The 22197-nt window shown below is 38.2% G+C and overlaps 1 protein-coding gene across 3 annotated transcripts in view; it reads left to right on the top strand.

The window, feature by feature from the left end:
- SMAD1 (SMAD family member 1) overlaps nt 1-22197 on the top strand; it is a 76329-nt gene that overhangs the window by 29325 nt on the left and 24807 nt on the right. For all 3 annotated transcript variants that reach the window (XM_032246470.1, XM_032246471.1, XM_032246469.1), the window contains exon 2: nt 3490-4064. In XM_032246470.1, coding sequence (XP_032102361.1) covers nt 3665-4064 — 400 coding nt within the window. In that variant the 5' untranslated portion in view covers nt 3490-3664. The remainder of the gene's footprint in view (nt 1-3489; nt 4065-22197) is intronic.

The raw sequence follows: 22197 nt of genomic DNA, 5'->3' as shown, positions 1-22197 counted from the left end.
AAAATTTTTATTTGATTTTTAGAGACAACACTCACTCTGTCACTCAGATTGGCATGCAGTTGCACGGTCATAACTCCTGTTGTAACTCTTAGGCTCGAGCAGTCTCCCTGCTTCTGCCTCCTAAGTGGCTGAGATTACAGGCACATGCCATCTTGCCTGAGTACTTTTTTACCTTTTGTAGAGATAGGGTCTTCCTGTGGTGCCCAGGCTATTCTGTGACTGCTCAAGCTGTCCTCCTACCTTGGCCTCCCAGAGTGCTAGGAATACAGGCATGATCCACCACACTGGGCCAATCATATATACATATTTAATTCTATATTTTTTAACTCCTCTATTAACTTGTTATAATTTTTAATTTATTCTCTCTCAGTTGTTGCTTTATTATGACATGAATTCATAACTTATTATAATAATAATAAATTAATACTTTATCATGGCCTGGATAACACAAGGACCTTAGAATGCTAACTTCATTTATCTCTTTTTGCTGTTGCCATGCATTTTAATTCTAAATGTATTTTAAACACCACAAGACATTCCTATTGTTTTGTAAAGTCAGTTTTCATTTAAACTTACCCTTATTCTCCTTCAGGAGCTCTTCCTCATTTCCTGCAGTTCTTTGCTTATTTCTATAATCTTCTTCCTTTTGCCTGAAGAATTTCTGTTAGTATTTTTTTTTAGTGACAATCTACTATAAACCAATTCTCTCAGATTTTCGTTGTTGGAAAGCATGTTTATTTCACAATCATTTTTTGAATGATTGTAAAATGATTGAAAATTTATGTAGAATTTTAAGTTACCAGCTACTTACATATGGCACTAAAGATGTTATTTCATTGTCTTCTGTTCTCCATTGTCTTGTGCTGTAATGTCAGCTGTCAACCTGATTGTACTTACTTGAAGGTAGCGTGCCTTTATAAAGAGTTTTGTCAGGTTTTCAGGAATTTTATGGTAATATGACACTTTGAATCTTGTAGATTTTTCTGTATGTATCCTTGGTAGGTATGTCAGGCTTCATGAATGTATGATTAGATGTCTTTTGACAGTTTTGGAAAATTCTTGGCTAGTATCTAAAAATATTTCTCTGTTACAGTCTTTCTTCTTTTCCTTTAAGACTCTACTTACATGATGCTAGAACATTATGTCTCCTCAGTTTTTTATTTTTCATTTTTCCCTCTCTTTGCATTAGTGTATTTTTTACCTATCTTTCTGTTCACAAATCTTTTAGTCTGCTGTATCTAACCTGTTGTTAAGTTCATCTGTTTAAAGTCTTCATTAGTTACTTACTTTTTAGTTCTGTAATTTTTTTTTTTTTTTGAGATGAAGTCTCACTCTGTTGCCCAGGCTGGAGTGCAGTGGTACAATCTCAGCTCACTGCAACCTCTGCCTTCTGGGTTCAAGCGATTCTCCTGCTCAGCCTCCTGAGTAGCTGGAATTACAGGCACGCCACCACGCCCAGCTAATTTTTTGTGTTTGTAGTAGAGATGGTGTTTCACCATGTTGGTCAGGCTGGTCTTGAACTCCTGACCTCGTGATCTGCCCCCCTCAGCCTCCCAAAGTGCTGGGATTACAAGCATGAGTCACCGCGCCCGGCCAATTCTAGAATTTTTATTTCATTCTTTTTTATAGATTCCAATTCTCTGTTAACATCTTCAACTTTGTCTTCTTTTTCCTTGACATATTAAATAGTAATCATTAATATTTTAAAGGCTGTATCTGGTAACACCACTACCTAGGTCACCGCTTAGGTCTATCTGTATTCTGTTTTGTTTTGGTCATTTGGTCCTGTTTGCTAGTATGCTTGATAACTTTTGGTTGATTGCAATATACTGTGAATTTAAAATTATAGTGGCTACATTTGATGTCTCTATAGAGAATTTTTTTTTCTTCTGGCAAGCTGTTAGAGAGCAAAACACATCACCTAGACCCAGGCTAGGATTAAGATAATTCTAGGTTGGTTGTAAAGACTGCTGCATTTCATTTTTGCCCTTAGACTAGGGTGTATTCCTCCAGGAGATTCCATTGAAAGCATAGACTGATTACCAGGGTTTCTTCTCAGCTGGCCTCCCACTCCATTTGTTGTTGTATTTTTATTTTGTGTTTCCTCAGCACTGTGAGACTACTAGGAGCTCTGCTTTGTTTTTTAGCCTCTTAGTTACCTCCTTCTGCTTGGTTCCTAGACCTTTTGCTGCTCATAGCATAGCTATTGGCAAATCCCTGGAAAGGAAGAGCAGTGAAGAATATTCAGCTCACTTCATTGCATTTCCCCTCTCTCCAGGATCTTGGCCTCTTCAAGTCCTGAGTGCCTTGGTTCCTCTTTGATGCCTTTAGAAAGCTGGGCTTTTGTTTGTTTGTTTTCTGGATTGTTTGTTTGAAAGGAGGTTGGTCTGATACGTGCCACTCCAATTTAGCCAGGGTTTGTACAAAGTTAACCTCCTTAACCTTTTTCACATTTTATGTTTTCATGTGCTGGAGAGTAAATAGCTTAAATGAGGTAACTTGGCTGAAGAATTTGGTACAGTATGTATCCACATGCTTTATTCCTTTTATGTCGATAAGTAGCAAAATTTTTAAAGCAGATGTATTTCCTATCTTATTTGCCCTATAGCCCATAGACAGTCTTGTTCACTGAAGAAATATCCTAAAATATTACTACATTTATATAATAGGAATTTTCTTTTAGCATAAGAAATATTTGTAGAACAAACCAAAAACAGATATTGACTATATATTTTTCACTCCCTGTTGCTTCCAGTTAATTGAGGTGTTTTGAAATATATTTTTAGAGGTTATAAATGAATCTAAATCTAAAACATTGTAATATCTGTTGAGAACTTGGACTTTTTTTTTTAACTTTTTTGCTTCTATTCCAAAGCTTATGTTAAGAGTGGCTTACTACTTTTTAAACTGCTTCTCAGTTTACTCATCTGTAAAATGGCAACAATTGTGTTACCTAGCTCAAGGGATTGTGAAAAGCATTCAATGCTATATGTTAGTCTGATTTGGTTGCCATAATAAAATATCATAGACTGAGTGACTTAAATCACAGAAATATATTTTCTCATAGTTCTGGAGTCTGGAAAGTCCAAGATCTTGGTTTTGGACAATCCAGGCTTTGGTGAGGGCTGTCTTCCTGGCTTGCAGATGATCACCTTGTTGCAGTGCCCTCCACAGCCCTTTCTCAGTGCATGGGCATAGAGGCTGGAGGAGGGAGATAGCAATCTTAAGACCACCAGTCTTACCAGGTTAGGGCCCCACCCTGATGACTTTATTTAACCTTAATTACTTTCTTAAAGACTCCATCTCCAAATATAGTCACACTGGAAGATAGGGCTTCATCATATGAATTTTAGGGGCTACAATTTAGTCCACAGCATACTGCAATACATGAAAGCATTTAAAATAGTACCTAGCACATAAAATAGTACCTTAATAAATTTGGTTGTATGGTAGAGATGATTCTAACCATTTTTTTTTTTTCTTTTGTAGGTGCTGACTTTGGGTTATTTTTTGAAACGCTAGGAATGGTAATTTCTACTTTTCTGGACTTCAAACTAAGAAGTTAAAGAGAGTCCTCTGTAACAAATCTCTTCTGCTGTCCTTTTGCATTTGGAGACTCCTTTATTTCACCATATCCAAGGAGTATATAACGAGTGCTGTCATTATGAATGTGACAAGTTTATTTTCCTTTACAAGTCCAGCTGTGAAGAGACTTCTTGGGTGGAAACAGGGCGATGAAGAAGAAAAATGGGCCGAGAAAGCTGTTGATGCTTTGGTGAAAAAACTGAAGAAAAAGAAAGGTGCCATGGAGGAACTGGAAAAAGCCTTGAGCTGCCCAGGGCAACCGAGTAACTGTGTCACCATTCCCCGCTCTCTGGATGGCAGGCTGCAAGTCTCCCACCGGAAGGGACTGCCTCATGTCATTTACTGCCGTGTGTGGCGCTGGCCCGATCTTCAGAGCCATCATGAACTAAAACCACTGGAATGCTGTGAGTTTCCTTTTGGTTCCAAGCAGAAGGAGGTCTGCATCAATCCCTACCACTATAAGCGAGTAGAAAGTCCTGGTAAGTGAGTCCTTTTATGTTGATCTGCTTTGTGTGCCAAGTACAGGATTTGTGTTGTTTAGAACATCAAAATAATCTCCTTCCTTGTTTTTAGTTATAATTTAAAAATATTCATGGAAACTGTGTGTGTGTCTGTAAGAGAGAGAAGGCCTTTGAATATTTTGTACATTTTAACAGCTTAGTTATCTCTGGTTAACATTATTTCTTAGGAGCAGGCTATGACAATTGTCATTGCAGTACTAATACCTCTAATTTTTAGTAAATTGTTTTCTTTCTAAATTTATTTTTTATGTCTCACATGGTTCTCTGCATGTCTCTAGATAAAACTAGCTATGAATTGTACTCTAAGGGAAGAAAATTAGAAGTGCAGTATTGCTGTCTATATGCTTGAGGGAAGTACAGCATGAGGGCAGTTGCCAGTGACTTCAACGATTTTGAACTTAAGAGCAGCACTTTTTATCATCTCTGGTGGAATTCTGCTGTGGCATATTTCCTGTAGTGAATATAAAGGAATTCCATTCATCTGTGGAATCATTTGATACTGTTACTTCATAAAATACACCTAGTTTTTATATGTGTAGTCTTTTGAGAGGTATGGTAAAGGACATATATCAAAATTTGTACAGTTTTGCCCTCAAGTTAGAATCTGCATTCTAGACAGTTGGATCATTAGAAAGTGATTAGATATTCATGCACTTAAATGTCTCATTGTCAGATTGGGACCAATTTTGTTGATGGTTGGCTGTTAATAGTTACTGGGTTACTAAGGCTGTACATTAGAATCATATGGCTCTCCTCCCAGACATCCTGATCCTGGAATAGCCTGGTATTCTGTTTTTAACAAGTACTTCAAGTGTTGCTAATGTCTATTGAATTGGTGTTTGGGAATTGCTAAACTAGATCATGTAATAGCATGGTTTTCAAATAAAAGGCATTCTGTAGTTTTGTGGAATATTTAAGACATGTCCCCAAAAAAAGATTTTAAAGACTAGAGAATAGTATAACAAGTATCTTTGTATCCACTACTTATTTTAAGAAATAAACGATTACATGTAAACTGGACCCCCTGTTTTTGCTCCTCTAATTTTGCTCTCTTTGATAACCACTGTTCTGAATCTGACGCTTATCATTCTCATGCATGTTTTTATATTATTATTGCATATGTATGAGCCCATGACTACGTAATTTTTTTATATTTTAAAATGTTATATAATGATATTGGAATTTCCCTGTACGACTTTTTTATGTTTATCCAGCATTACGTTTTTGTGATTTCTAGATTATATACTTTAGGATTTCCTTGTTAAGTCTTGTGACTTTGGGAATTTATTGGAATTTCATTGATTTTATTTGGGGAAGATCGACATAGTATGCTCTTGAGCATAATATTATGTAGTATACTTTTAAGTTCTCCATATAGCTCTTGCACATCTTAGATTTATTTCTAGATAAGTCATTTTTATTGTATCCTTTTAAAAGTTACATTTTGCTGCAGTTGTTCTTGGCTAAGAGAGTATTGCCTTTTTTCTAACAACTGTGCTCAATTCTCCTTACTAATTCCAATATAGACATTCTTTACTGCTTGTTATATCAGCTGTGATGCAGTGTTCTTTTTTCTCAACTCAGCACAGAGATACATATCCCTCTTCTAGCCAGAAATGGAAGTGGAGCTAAGAGTTTTGAAGAGTAAAATGTATTGGATAAGTAATATGTACCAGCAGTTATTTAGGGAGATGATTTTTTTTTTGATCCTCATAGTAAACTTAAAAAATATTAATATATAGGGAAGATTTTAGTTCTGCATAAGCAATGAAACGGAGGCCCCTACAAATTAAGGGCCCTGTGTTAGATCTAGAAAATAGAGGCATTTGACATGGAAACCAAAATTCACTATTTAAAAAACACTATGAATATGTCTTCTCCATCCACATTCCCCCTCACCCTGTGCTAACCTTCCAGCATTTCATCTTGCAGTGCAGCAGCTGCCTCCTGGCTGGTCACCCCCTTCAGTCCATTGTCTACAGAGAGGGATCTTTTAAGATGCAGACATGATCTTCTTGTCCTGCTTTTCATTGCTCTTGGGAAGTCCTCTAGAGAGGTCTGCACATTCTGGTTTTTGCCTCCCTTTCCAACTTCCTTTGTGCTCTTGCATGCTTTGTGTGCTTGAGTTTAGTGGAAACATTTCGTGCACGTTTCCTCTATCTGTACCTGTTTATCCTCCCTCTTTGCCTAGCCCACTCTTATTTATCCTTCATGTATAGCACATGGTCATGACTTAATAAACTAAGTAATTGTGTGGCGGAGGTCAGTTTCATTGGGAAACCTTTCTTGACACTGCCTTCTCCACACATATCTCCCTACTCCACTTGGGCAGATTAGGTCTCAGTTCCCACAGCAACCTGAATTCCTTTAGAATGTTCTTCACACTTATAATGATTGTTCTGTTGGTCTTCTCTGCAAGATAGTAAATAAAGCTCCATGAGGGCAGGGACTATGTATATTATTAACATCTCTATTTTTAGCAACAAGCTCAGTTTGATAAATTTTAGCTGTTAAATGATGTTGCTGATTTTTCATTTAATAGAGTCATTTGGCCATTTTTTTAGAGCTGAATTTTCTGTTTGTCTATACCTTTTGACCATCTTCTTCCCTTCTTTGGCCATTTTATGGCTATTACACCTCTGATACAAGGTGAAAAGTTAAAACCAATACCGAGATGAATTTTTTTACTCTTAATAACATATGAGCTAATAAAATAATGGGGAAGAAGTGGAAAATTGGCTTATGTAGGCATTTTGAGATTCCACAAATGCCATTTCACCCTCCCCATTACCAGGAATCTTGTGAGTCATGGATAGAATAGAACAATTCTGGAAAACATGAAGCCTGAGGCTAAGATCTATTTAATTTGAACATACCAAGATTTTATGTATATTTTTCATATTGTGAAGTGACTGATACGAGAATTGGAACAAAGAACTTTTTCCAGAGACCACTATGAAGCAGTCCCTGTACCATTTGAGGAGAACTACTAAATAAAAGTGCAAGAGGCAGCCAGGTATTGTGGTACATTCCTGTAGTCTCAGCTACTCAGGAGGCTGAGGTGGGAGGATCACTTGAGCCCAAGAGTTGAAGGCTGCAGCACACTATGATAGTGCTGTAAATTGCCATTATACTCTAGCCTGGGCAGTGTAGTAAGACTCTGTATCAAAAAAATAAAGTTGAAAAAACAAGTGCAACATAGTGAAACCCTAGCTCTACTAAAAATACAAAAATCAGCCAGGTGACGTGGGGGCACCTATAATCTCAGCTACTCTGAAGTCTGAGGCAGGAGAATCACTTGAACCTGAGAGGCACAGCTTGTAGTGAGCCAAGATTGTGTCATTGTACTCCAGCCTGGGGGACAAGAGTGAAAACTTTATCTAAAAAAAAAAAAAAGAAAAAAAGTCCAAGGGGCCGTAGCCCCTCACATTGCCAGAATTGAAGAGTCATTTCCCCCTATAAAGCCTTATGGAGCACACCTGGATATTGTTGTGAACTCAGAAAAAGGGGGTCTGGGATTCTAATCTGTATGTAGACATAACTCAACACTGAATTATTTTGAACTTTGTCACTATTTTACCTCTGATGAAATATCTCAAAGAACAGTTTAGCAGTTTAACACATTAAGTCTCCCAAACTTGGTGTTTTCTGCTGAGGTACCAATGACTCTTGAAAAAAACTCCAAAATTGAGAATATTTAGAAGGTTTAGAGTAGTGGTTTTCAAAGTTCTGTAGACTAATAGCATCAGCACCATCTTGGAACTTGTTAGAAAAGCTAATTATTATTTTTAAATTGAGAAATAATTGTATATATTTGTGGAATAGTGTTATGTTTTGGTACATGTGTACATTGTGGAATGATCAAATGAGGCTAATTAACATACCTGTCACCTCCAATGCTTATGTGCTTATTTCTTGTTTGATTTTTTTGAATTTCTTTTTTCACTGCCTAGTCTCTGAAACTTTTTTTTTTTAATTAGTTTTTCACCATACTTATTTCTTTGTGGTGAGAACATTTAAAACCCACCCCTAGCCTGGGCAAGATAGCAAGACTCCCATCTTAAATTTTTTTTTTTTTTTAATTAGCTGGGCATGGTGGCATGTGCCTATAGTCCTACCTATTCAGAAGCTAAGTCAAGGGGATCACTGGAGCCTAAAAGGTCAAGCCTGTAGTGAGCTATTATCATGCCACTACACCCCAGCCTGGTAAGAGGAGAGACCACTTACCACTCTTTTAGCAACTTTGAAATATACAATATATTATTAACTATAGTCACCATGCTGTGCAGGAGATCACCAGAACTTACTCCTCCTAACTTAAGGTTTATACCCTTTGACCAACATCTCCTCTTTCCATGTTCTCCACTCCCTGCAGCCTCTGGTAACCACCATTCTAATTATACACTCTACTTTTATGACTCTTTTTTAGATTCCACATGTAAGTAAGATTATTATGCGGTATTCCTGTGCCTGGCTTATTTCACTTAATAATGTCAGCCAGGTGTCACAGTGACCGTTTCCATTTTTTAAGGCTGAATAGTATTTAATTAAAAAAAATTTCAACATCAGTAATCATCAGGGAAATGCAAAAACTGTAGTAAGATATACCTCTCACCTGTTAGAATGGCTGTTATCAAAAAGATGAAGGATATCAAGTGTTGGCAAGGATGTAGAGAAAGGGGACAGCCATTTTGGAAGATGATATGGAGGTTCCTCAAAAAAATAAAAAATAGAACTACTGGCCGGGCACGGTGGCTCATGCCTGTAATCCCAGCAGGTTTGGGAGGCTGAGGTGGGCGGATCATAAGGTCAAGAGATCGAGACCATCCTGGCCAACGTGGTGAAACCCTGTCTCTACTAAAATACAAAAAAAAATTAGCCAGGTGTGTTGGTACACACCTGTAGTCCCAGCTACTCGAGAGGCTGGGGCAGGGGAATTACTTGAACCTGGGAAGCGGAGATTGCAGTGAGCCAAGTTCGCATCACTGCACTCCAACCTGGTGACAGAGTAAGATTCCCTCTCAAAGAAAAAAAAAAAATAGAACTACCATATGATCCAGCAGTCTCACAACTGGGTATATGTCCAAAGGAGGTGAAACACTGTGTCAAAAGGGATGTCTGCATTACTGTGTTCACTGTAGCATTATTTACAATAGCCAATATATGAAATTAACCTAATTACTCATGAGTGGATGAATGTGTAGAAATACAAAATTCTTAAACCCTTCCGCAGACCTACAATACTGAATCAAACTCTGGAGATGGGTCTGTGTTGTAACAAGTTCTCCAAGTGAAACTGATACTGCAAAAGTTTGAGAACCACTGGTTTAAGGTATCCAGGCAAGTCAAATCCGATTGTCTAGATGAACTTGTCTTGAATTCAAAAGAGATGCTCATGAGCTGGTCCTTTAAATTTTCCAGCATTTTAAATTTTGCATGTTTGGATACAGATAGCAAATTGACTGTTCTTTCCATAATTTTCCTTCTGATATTCATTAAGATTAGCCCTCTGACAAAATGGGTTAAGTTGTCTTTAAGTGGATGGGGAAATTGGGGAGAAGGCCATGCTTTTGTTATTCTGCTCAGTGCAAGTTTTGGAATTGTTCTTTAGAGTGTAATATTTCCATTTCTTTGACCAAAAATAATGTTATGGACCGGAGTAATTGTTGTATTTCCTTAACCTATGCCCTTTATTTTCTTATGAATAAAACGGTGTAAAAAATGGTAGTGTGGAAAAACAAACTTATGGAAACACTTTGCTGCAACTTGTATTTATTATAGTTAACAATGACAAGTGTGCAAGGAGAAAAACCTTCCTTTTGTTGAAATTTACTGCTTTGTCCATTACTGAACAATACATCTTTGGGAAAGTAGAAAATGTTAGGAATTTCTTTTTCTGCAAAAGTGTAAACGCTTATAGGAAAGAGAAAGTTTGTGGAGCTTCTGAATACTATGACCCTACTGATGATGTAACAGGTGGACCGTTTACTTGCACTTTTACTAGCCTTCAGAATCAAGGCTACTTATTAGTGGTTGAATTAAATGTAGGGTTTATTTTTTCTTACCAGAGTAAATGCTGATAGTGGTTAAGGAAGTCATCTAACTGTGGTATTTGAGAAGACCATTCAGTTGCTATCTGCTGCTATTAAAAAATGCCTTAATGGAGATTACCTGCCATTGGCGGTTTTTTTTTTTTTTTTAATGTTTTTTACATGGTTCTTGAAAATCATCTTCTGCACTTTGAACTTAGTCAACTTGAAAGGGCATATTAAACCTGAGCTTGAAATTCTGAGATTTCGGCTTTGAACTTGAAGATAACATCCTGGCGTTAGCTTCCAGATGCTTTCATTTTCAGCATGCTGGCTGCCAGCTGTTTAAAATTAAAATTCATATAAAATCCTCTTCACCTGTTGACTGAATGCATGTTTTCACTCTTTGGCAGCCTCAGTCACTGTGTAATTCATGTCTTGGTAAATTTTATCTTGAAGAGAAATTATCTTAACATTATAGAAATGGAGAACAGATTCATTCTCACCAGGGGCTAAGGAGAGGAAAGAGGGGAAGGGGAGTGGGTGTAGCTATAAAAGGGCAAAGTCAGGGATCCTTGGGGTGGTGACGGCCGTTTTCTGTATCTTGACTGTATCAATGTCAGTATTCTGATTGTGATAATTCTGTAATATTCTGTGATAGTCTGTAATATTCGGATTCTGTAAGTGGGATTTATCTGTTATTCTTAAAACTGCATGCGAATCTACAATTACCTTGATTTAACAAATGGTTTTCCATAAAAAAGCAGCCACTTCAGCTCACACTAGTGCTTTTCCTTAAAATAGGCATTATACTTTGGCATGTGGTGAAGGTGCTTTTTGTGCACTTTCCATTTTGTTACACAAAATATTAAAAAGACAAGAGTGGAGATTTAATAAAATTAATATTTTAAAAAAACAAAAACGAGCCGGGAGCCATGGCTCATGCCTGTAATCCTGCCACTTTTGGAGGCCGAGGAGGGTGGATCACCTGCAGTCGGGAGTTCGAGACCAGCTTGACCAACATGGAGAATCCCTGTCTCTACTAAAAATACAAAATTAGCTGGGTGTGGTCATGCATGTCTGTAATCCCAGCTTTTTGGGAGGCTGAGGCAGGAGAATTGCTTGAACCTGGGAGGCAGAGGTTGCAGTGAGCCAAGATCACGCCATTGCACTTTAAGCCTGGGCAACAAGAGTGGGACTCTTGTCTTGATGGCATGGGGGTGGGGTGAGGGGCATAATGGAAGTCTTTAAAAAATGTCTTGCTTCACTGCATTGTGAATGTGTTTTTATAAGACATGTCTGTGGTAACGAAAAACTTCAGTCTAATTGAAGTTTTTTTTTAAATGTTTTAAATACTTGGGATTAATTAGCAATAATATTAACTATAAAAATTACAATAAAGCATTATGCCTTGTGTTCCTGCATGTCTAAATTGCTTTTCATTCAGACATTTAAAGCACATAATAAACGAACTCCTTAGGAATACTGCCTGCCCCAGAAAGATAGCATGTAATTACAGTACTATATGCTAACATGAATAGAGGTGTGGACAGAGACAGCAACTAACACTTACACGCTAGACAGGGGCTGCAGCTAACTCTTACACACCCAGGAGTCACCACAGAAAAGCCTGCTCACTTAACTCTGACACATACAACACACTGTGTTGCAGCCTATGTGGTGAAGGAATACATGTTTGTGTATATTTCATTATTGTATGTCTACAATAAAATACAAAAGAATTACTAATAAAATAGACCAGGGAAAACACAATGAAAGATCAAAACTAAGGAAAACTAGCACAAAGGTGTTTCATAGGAGTTACTGTAATACAAATATACTATGTATAGTTATATGTTTATAATCCTAGCCTGCATGTTTCTCATAATGGCTTTGGTGTGGGGGAGAGGTTTATGTATTAGTAGCTTGGAGATGAAGGAAGAAAGTTTCAAGAGTTATGAGATACAAATCAGTTTTTGTGCTTGAAGGGTGGGTTCCGGGCAGAGCCACTGAGACACTTGCAGAAGCTTCTAGCAGGAGGGGTGCCTTAGGGTGGGGAGGGTGCCCCCTGGCTTTTGCAGTTCACAGTCCTCTCAGGGCTCCATTTGTCAGTCTACATGGGAATTCTTTTTTGGCTTTTTGTTTTGGTTTGTTATTTTGAGACAAGGTCTGGTGCTGTTACCCAGGCCGGAGTGCAGTTGCGCAGTCATGGCTCACTGCAGCCTTGGACTCTTGGCTTCAAGGGATCCTCCCACCTCAGCTTCTCAAAGTTCTGGGATTACAGGCATGAGCTACCATACCTAGCCTGGAAGTTCTTTTTTGAAAAAGCACAAGATCAATACCTAGATTCCTATCCACACAGCCAAGTGGACATGGAGATAAGACAGTGAACTCTCACCACGATTTTATCATTTGCATTGGCTCATGTTTGATAATTTTATCATTGTCATCTATAATATTACTAGAAACAGATAAAATAATATAGTTATGAGCAGGATTTTATACCCAGATCTTTTAGTGGATTCCAGTGTTAAATCGTAGGCAAAATGTGAAGCTTGTTATTTTAATTTTTTTTTTCCCTGAGGAACTGTTCTTAAATGAATTATTTGTGGCATGTGTTTTGGGTTATTAATTGATGAATAGATAGTGTTTCAGCAATTACTATATGTTACTTTTACATGAATTGTAAAAGTACATAAATTATTATACATTGATTGAAGCAGACATCTAGACAACTACAATGTGATTTGTTTCTGGGCAGAATTTTTCTATTGCCAAATTAATTTGAAATTTTAAGACAGTAGTCTATAGATCATACAGAGTACCTTTCTCATACTTTTGCTTTCCTGATCTTTATCTTCTGCTTTATTATTTTTCTTCTATTTCTACAGTATTAAGTGGGCAAGAGAAGATATTTTCAGATCTTTCAGATTCAGTTAAAGTGCAGCTGTCTTCCATCCTCCACTGCTAGTTCATAGAGCTGAAAGAACACCAGCCAGCCAGCAGCTGTTAAAAAGAAAACTAAAAAAAAGTGGCTGAAGAAAAACAGCAATTTTGAAAACCATAGAAAAACATTTGTCATAATATTTTAAATTAAAAGAAAAAAAAAAACAGGCTAATATTTCCAAGACTAGCTTTGGGTGAAATAATAATTGAGACCTTCTGAATTGTGCTTTTTGGCTTGTTATTCCCACATGTGGATCATCCTGAAGCAATGATTTCTTGTAGATTTGAGGAAGTTTTATATGTGGTTGGGGTTGGGAGGAGTCACAGGTGATTTGCCCCCTGTGGGAGCGCCCTGTGGCCTTGCTGGACACTTGGAAAGGGGAGAGAAATAGAAGGGGATGGTTGCTTATGTAATGATCTCAGGGTGATTAATTTGGTTTTACTGTCAGCCTCTTTGGTGCTAGATATCAAAAAATCGGAGAACAGACCGGAGATTGCTTTCTCTCAAATATATGTTCTATCTCCTTGCCATTTTCCACTCCAAAATGCAAATATTCCCCTGAAGGGACTAAGCGTCATGACTAATAAGCATGAATTAGCCAGATCATTAAAACTCTTCCCTGATATTTGGAAAAATGAGATTTGTTTAGGGAGGAGATGGGGAAACAACAAGGGTTTATTTGTTTTGAAGAAGCAGAGCTGGAGGATTTGAAGCAGCTGTAGGGTGGATACCATGAGCTCTGTGGTAAAAATCTAAGAGGGCTTGCAGAATAGTAGAGCTAAAACTCCTACATTTTGTTAATTTGCCAGTTTGGTTGGCGATTGGCGTAGTTGTTTGATACTGGTGCTGAACCTAGTTTGAACGTCTGCATGCAGACTCTTTTCCCCTGGGTTTGGGCTTGGCTGTTGTGAGCCGGGCCAGGCCTCCCTGTGTATGGGAGATGGAGAGATAATCACTTGCTGCTTGCCCACTCTGCTTTCCTAATTATCATTGCCTTCAGTCCTCAACAGGATTTCTCTAGCCCTGAAGCCTGACCATAATACTCAATTGTAGGTCTGCTCTACATAAAATTATGTAACGAGAGGTAAATGTAACTTCCTTGATAAAAATCTAGGGTCTTGGAAACACATTCTGTGGCTTAAATAAAGATTTAGGTCAACAAAGGAGTGTTTGGCAATTTCCTCCAGTTCTCTAAATTATAATGTTCACGCTCTGGAATCTTAGCAGGTTTTAAAAATGGAAGATCAGGTTTATAGTCTGCTATATCACCACCTTGGTTCTAACACAGCTCTCCAAGAGATGCTGCTGTTCTTAGTTCTTTACTCTTTCACATGAAAAAAGCCATTTCTTATAGAAATTGTGTCCTGGCATGGTCTAGCTTATGTAGTCGCATATCACCTTCACTTGACTAATTGCCCAGTTGCCTTTCTGGGATGTCAGTCAGAATAAAGTAAAAGAAGATGATTTTATAAGGAGTATTAGGACAGCTCATTGTAAACTGAAAATAAACATGTAAATGATAACAGAGTGAAATTGCCTTGTATGTTTTCGCCTTTGTTTCCCTATAGTTTCCCTATCAGTTGTAGCTAGCTAGCTAGCATTGTAGCAGATTCTGCAGTATTTTTTTCTGTGACAATATCTTTCTTTGAGCACCTGAGAAGTTTACCCAGGGTATGGTGGTGTGCTTGACAGATACTTAAGTAAGATGATCAAGTTGGGAGAAAAGTTGTGGATAAATGTCTATTCATATACTTACAGCTTTTAAATAGGGAAAAATGATACCTAATCTTAAAAGGTTATTTAAGAGAAAAATGATGGAAGCATGTCACAAAGACCCAGGGGCCAGCTTGTGACAAATCTGAGACAATTTGATCAATAGAATAATTAAGGGCAGAAGTGAATTGTAGTTGGTAGAAAAACAGGAATCCATGCTGATGATGAATGGGGTAGAAGGAAAAGGTTCTTGCTCACAGTAGAATGCAGTTGCCAACCGTGGAGTTCTTTAGGATATTCTGAACAATAAGACCATTTAAAGGAGATACTTATTACTCTTTAGTAGATCAAATATGGTAGGGGAGAATCTAGGGTTAGGAGGCCTGGACTAAATTTTGGCACTTGATAACTTTGACCTTGGGTTAGTTATTTGTCCTCTTTGAGCTTGTGTTTGCTAACCCATAAAATGGAGGAGTGGTTAACATCTACTTTTCAGAGTTGTGGTGATGATAAAATTAAATAGTGCATATGAAAAGGCTTTATGTACTAATGCATTCTTGAAACAATGTGACTGAAATAGTGATACAAGAAACATCACTTCTGTGTATCTTTCTTAGAATAAAAACAAAATTTGTAATTTGAACAATTTTCACCAAATACTCAGAAAACAAGTGATATTGTTAGAATAAAAATATTAAAAAAGTTAAAATAGTGACTTGTTTTTGCTTCCTGTGTGCTGGACACTGTGCTTATCACTTACCAGCTATTCTCATTTAATCCTAACCACAACTGCAGGAAGTAAGTACCAATGTGACTACTGAGATGTAGAATTTGAGTACGTTTTCACACAACTTATATCTGGAGAGCCAGAATTCAAATTAAAGTCTGACTGCAAAATCCATGATGCTAACCACTGTATTGTACTGCTTCCCAAAAGAAGTATTTTCTTTAATCAGTTACAAAAAGAAGGGGCATCCGGAGTTTTTGTTAGTAAAGCATGTGATCTGTGATCATATATGCACCAGCTACATGAGTTTTGGGTTGTGAGTCCGCATCTGCCCTTTAAGTGTTTATGGAGGCTTGTGTTTCCCATTGATCAGTAAGGTTTTATTTATTTATTTATTTAGAGACAGAATCTTACTCTGTCGGCTTCACTGGAGTGCACTGGCGTGATCTCGGCTCACTGCAACCTCTACCTCCTGTGTTCAAGTGATTCTCCTGCCTCAGCCTCCTGAGTATCGGGGACTACAGGCATGCACCACCACGCCCAGCTGCTATTTTTTGTATTTTTTAGTAGAGATGAGGTTTCACTATGTTGACCAGGCTGTTCTTGAACTCCTGACCTCAAGTGATCCACCCACCTTGGCCTTCCAAAGTGCTGCCGTGCCTGACCATAATGTTCTTTATTAGATAGCAGGTATCTCATTTTCATGGAACATATTTAATTGCATGAAATATAAACTCAGAATAAGCTGAATATAATTAATTCAGCTGCAGTTACAAATTAAGCAAAGATGCCTGGAAGACACCTGGGTTAGCATTTACGTATCAATAGTGCAATAGCTGATTGGGCACCACAGGCTAACTCCTTCATGTGTGATGATGACTGTCCCTCACTGAGTGCTTATAGAACTTTGTTAAAACTAACCTGCCCAACATTGGGAGACACCATAGCACAGTGGCTAAAAACTTGAATTGTGGTGCCAGGCTGCCTAGGTTTGAATCCTGTCTCCCTAGTTATTGGTTATGTATTCTCCATCTCATTCTCTGTATCTTATTTTCCACTTTTATAAAGTTGAGGGGTAATGTAGTGCCTAGGATCAGAGTTGTTATGAGGATTATATGAGTTAATATATGGTACAGCTTGGTCTGTGGCACTTGGTACACACATGTGTAAGCACCACAGTAAAAGAAAATCTGAGAGGTACTATTATTCCCATTTAAAGGTGAGGTTTAAATAGTAAATTGCCCTAATTAATTGGCTAGTAAATAATTAAGCAGAATTTCCAGTTTTGGAACTAAGAAACTAAAATCTGCTTCTGACTGTTGTTATACTTCATGTGTGGCTTTTGAAGGTATTTTTTTCACTTGATGTTTTTAGCTTATACCTTGAATTTTTTTTCTACCTCTAACAATTTTAGAAGTCTCTAATAACATAACACCTTCCTTCTGTGGAAGCAAAGCAAATAAATGCTTGGCAAAGGAAAGGAAGCTACTGGGGTAAGAGTGGGAAGAGAAAAGACAGAGAGATGACTAGGTTATTCTCACAGTGCTGTTAAGGGCTTGCTATCCCTTTGGGGAAACTGAGGTGAGAACTTATGCCACCTAATTCATACAGCTAGGACCCTGGGCTGTCTTGATCCAAAGCCAAACTTTTTCCATGATACCATGCCTCTTGACCAAAAAAACTGAACACTGTAAATTTTCTGTAAGCTTAGTATAAAGCCATGCCAGCCTTTTCCATGTCATTTGGATTTATATCTGTATACTATCAAAGAATCAGGACCAACACTGTGTAGAGTTTTTTTATAAGTGAAAGGGATGATCTCTAGAAATTTGACTTAAGATGAGAAAAATTGAAGTTCAAGTTCCACAGCTACTTAGTGACATAGATAGGGCCAGACACCTAGCTCTCTTGCCAGTGCAGTTAGTAACCATTCATCTTCCTGTAGCTAGGCTGTATTCACCCCAATGAAGGTTTTGATTTGTTACACTTGGGATGAGGTAAAAAATCTGCCTTTTAAAATAAGTATCTAATTCAGGTGCAGGGATTCTGAGGGCTGAACTTTAAGAAAGGCTGGTCTTTATGAGCCCGTTTATACTAGAAAGGTCAGGAATAGCAAAACAATTTACAAACATATAGTAATTGAAAAAAAGCATTCATTCAGGACCTATTAAGTGTCAGACACTGGTTAATTCAAAAGAAAGAAAACCAGTTCTACCCACAAAGGCATTATGATCCAGGTGAAGAAAAGTCAAATTAGCAATACAACGTTGCAGATGCTACTTCAAAATCTCTGTAGGGCATACTGAGGCACAAGGAGGAATTCTTTTCTACTAGGGGTAGGTGGAAAGACCAGGAAAGACACCATAGAAATGCTGTTAGAACTGAGACTTGGAAATATGGCCAAGTAAGCAAAGGTGCAGAAATATGAAACTAGCAGATGAAAACTGCAAAAACCCCCAAAGATAGGTTGCAGCAGGAATCTGAACTAGGTCATGGAGTCATAGCAGATGTTCTGTGGGTACACAGAGAAGGTATTTTTCAAGAAAATCATCTGTGGCATGCAAAAAGAATCATTGGCCTGGCATTATCGAGGAAGTTGTATTCTCAGAAGTTGAGCTAGATTTAGATGAATTTTAGGTAAATTTAATGGCTGTCTTTTAAAGCTTGATAATGTTACTGAATGAAATTCATTTCCTTATGTCAAATTGTTTTCACATATTTGTCTATTAATATATTTGTACTTAAGAGTAATTATACTCCTAGAAAATACTTCAGCGTTGCTACCTTTAGGCAAAACTGTCATACCTTTTAAGAAGATCTTCCCCCAAAAAACTAAACAGAAGGATGGACAGAGAATTTAAAAAACAACTTCCACAATCTCTTTCCAGTTTTATAGTACTAAGTGATTGTCTAGTGGTTATGAGCAGACATTGATGCACATCCTGGCCCCCAGTTAGCAGCTGTGTGACCTTGGATGGGTTACTTCGCTAGGCTGGGCCTGATCCTTCTCCTGTAAAACAGAGATGACTGCTGTGAGGATTTAGTGATAGACGCTTTTCCCTATGGGCAAGGACAGTGTCTGTCCTGCTGACTCATACCTGCAGTGCCCTGCGTGATGGACACGTACATGGTACCCAGTGAACCTTATCTAATATTTCGGATCCTTTGAACTATCACCTCATCACCAATAAGCAAAGAAAGTGCTACCACTCAGGGATTCAGGCTGTTACATATTTTCATTAAAATTTAACCTCTATTGAGGTTCCAAGAATCATTTCTTCAGTGTAAAATTTCCCTGACATAGCCTGAGGTAAGGAATTTTATTTCATAAATGTGTATAGTATTAATTTCTTAGCCTTTCTGGCACTTTCTATGTGAAGTGTCTCTGTTTAGAAGGTCACTGAACACACTCTGTTGGGGACATCTGTCTCATGTAGACATCATATTGGGCACAGCTGCTCTGGCAGCTTGCCCTCCCCTTCTCACAAGAATTGACTAGTTCTGGAGCAGCTGACTAGTTCTGGGGCCATTCTTCTACTAGCCCTGGGCCTCCTTTCTGCTTCTAGGCAGCCTCACTGAAATGTCCTGAGATTCAACTTAGATGCCATCTGGGGCTGGACTTTGAACATTATGAAACTCTAGGTGTACATGAGCAGCATTCTCATCAATCAGAAGACTTGCAGAATTTAGAGCAGGAAGACCCAGTGGAGAGCAAGTTTCTTACTCTTTTGTGTGAGGAAACTGAGTCCCTGAAACATTAAGTGATTGGCTCGAAGTCACAAAGGTGGTTCTCAGAGTCAGGACGAGAACTCAGATGTCTTAACTAACCCAAATGCCTTCTCCACCTTGTCAGAACTAGAAAGCATTTCTCTACTGCCAGTTAACAAGTAGCTTGTGTCCATTATTTCTACATGGACAAACATGTATCAGAACTCTCGTGTGTTTAAAAAAGAAAAAAGCTACTTTTTCACGAATATTTGGTGGGTCACAGCCCACAGGATTTGTCAGACTTAGTCTCATTACTAGACTACTATACCACTGACAACTTGGTGATAGAATTTCAAGCAGCATTTAAAAATCTTAAAAAAGCTCTCACATGCAGAGTTTACGGGAATCCTTTCCAGAGCTCAGTCCCTCTCTACAATTTTAACTGTTCTTTTTCATTCTTTTCCTTGTACCTTAGCAACGCAGAAAAGCTGAGTGTAATAGCAGAATCACAAATAACTCTCAAACTTTACTTTCTGAAACATTCTTAGTTGGATTTCCCTGTTGACTGGAAAAGGGTTTTTATTTTTATTTTTAACAGAGATGTACATTTTGAAAAGCAGAGCTACATCACTGAGAAAAGGCAGAAATCTGAAGATTTTTTTTTCTCATGAGAGAAAAAGAAAAGAGGTCAGGAAAAGAAGATAACTTCAGCCTTTTAAAGACATAACACAATTAGAGATTTTCAAGTGGGTGGAGAGGATTGGTGAAATCACCTAGGGACCTTTTTTCAGAATGTATTTGAGGGGGTTGGGGTGGGAGATGAGATCTGGGTTTTTACCAGGGTTAGAGCTCCTAGGATACAGGAATGACATACATAGTCTGATTTTTAAATAACTCAAAATAAATTCATGTGTACAAAGATATTTTAATATTGGGCTCCTCTTTGAAAGCAGATTCTTATTCAAATTAATCAACAGGAGCAGCCCTCAAAGACAGAAGTCCCACACTTCAGCCATTCTTCGACGTTACCAAGCAGGGGTCACCCTAGTGCACCAAGAAAATGGTTCCCCGAAATAGTCTATGTTCCCATATTTGTTTTGCACAAAATAGTAACAGCCCAAGACATAAAGCAAGTCAAAGGGAAACACTGCTCACCCTCTCTCCCTTCCTTCCTGTTGGTGACCTTAGTTGGACCTACAGTTTGCAAATCCTTATTCTTCGGGCCGGTAAACCTCTCACCCAAGAGATGAGAATGGCACAAAGAAAGTGTGCTTAAACATGAATAATTATCTGAATGTTTCTTCTTTCATTTTCCCCTAATAGAAAACATATTTTAATTATTCTTTACTGAAATCTTGCTGAAATAAAAGGAACATGAAGTGGGGGTAAAGTGAGATACCTGGGAGAGAATCACAGCATTGTCCAGGATTCCACACAAAGAGAGAGGCCTGGGCTGTGTTATTTCAGAGCAGCACGTGTGTGTAGGCTTAACCCAGCCTGACTAACTTCCATGTGTCTCCTCTCTGCCACATTATTACTTCTTTCTAGGGCTGGCAGCTGTTCCAGACCTGTCTCTTTCCTGAATTTAGTCAGTCATTGCTTATAGTTAGGATGAACATTTATTGTCCAAGCCAGGAGGCTCAAAATTGACAAGTCACTTATTACTAACTACATCAGACAACAGGTACAAATTGGGACTCTCCCAGGCAAGCTAGAACGTACAGACACCCTACTTATACAGTTTCAGGCTGGGTGTGGCAGCTCATGCCTGTAATCCCAGCACTTTGGGAGGCTGAGGCGGGAGGATAGCGTGAGGCTAGGAGTTTGAAACCAGCCTGGACAACATAGTGAGACACTGTCTCTACCAAAAAAAAAAAAATTAACTGTGCATGATGGCAGGTACCTGTAGTCCTAGCTGCTCAGGAGGCAAAGACAGGAGGATCTCTGGAGCCCAGGAGTTTGAAGATGAATTGCTCTATGATCGTGCCTGTGAATTGCCGCTGCACTCCAGCCTGGGCAGCATAGCAAGACCCCAGCTCTAAAAATAATAATAATTGTTTTTTAAAAAAGCAAATAAGGAAGTTTTTGTACGCACTGCTGTGGACTATGTGGTAATAATTACCAGTTAGAAGATACATTGGAGGAGAAGCCTCATTTAATCTCATTGAAAATAGCAACAACTTGATAAATTTAACAAGAAATGTACAAATCCTATATGTAGTGTTAGGAACTGAGTTGTATGCCCCAAAATTGATATATTTAAGCCCTAACCCCAAGCACCATAGAATATGACTGTTTTTGGAGATAGGCCCTTTAAAAGAGGTAATTAAATTAAAATGAGACCATGAGCATAGGCCCTAATGCAGCCTGACTGGTGTCTTTATAAGAAGAGGGATGAAACATGCAGAGACACCAGGAGAAAAGGCCATGTGAGTACACCCTGAGGAGGCAGCTGTCTACAAGCCAAGAAGAGAAGCCTCAGGAAAACCAACCTGCCAACACCTTGACTTTGGATTTCCAGCCTTCACAGCAACAGTGAGAAGATAAATTTCTGTTGTTTAAGCCACCAGTCCGTGGTACTGTGTTAACGGCAGTGCTAGAAAACTAATATAGACAGTACCTGTGGAACACAAAAGTGGGCTTGAACAGACCTTCCTGTGTCTTCAGAAGGGCATTTCAGCATCATCAAGATATTAATCTTCACTTAATTTATGAATATAATGTGACCTCAATAAAAGTATCAGTAACTTTTTTTTCTGGAGGTAAACAAGGTGGTAACTGAAGTCATATGGAAAACTAAGCATGTAGACAAAACACTGAAAAAGAACTGTGAAAGGGGCTGGCCCTATCAGATATTAAAACCTCTATGAAGCTTTTATAAGTAAAACAGTGGTACTGGGGCACAGGCTAGAACAGGATGAAATGCAGTGGAATTAAATATCTAAAAGTAGACCCAAACATTTAGGG

This window comes from Sapajus apella, unplaced genomic scaffold (genome assembly GCF_009761245.1).
Source record: "Sapajus apella isolate SASKATOON/1434 unplaced genomic scaffold, GSC_monkey_1.0 scaffold61, whole genome shotgun sequence".
NCBI lineage: Eukaryota > Metazoa > Chordata > Mammalia > Primates > Cebidae > Sapajus > Sapajus apella.
Note: the sequence above shows the minus strand (reverse complement) of the source record. Positions and strands in the feature narration are given on the sequence as shown.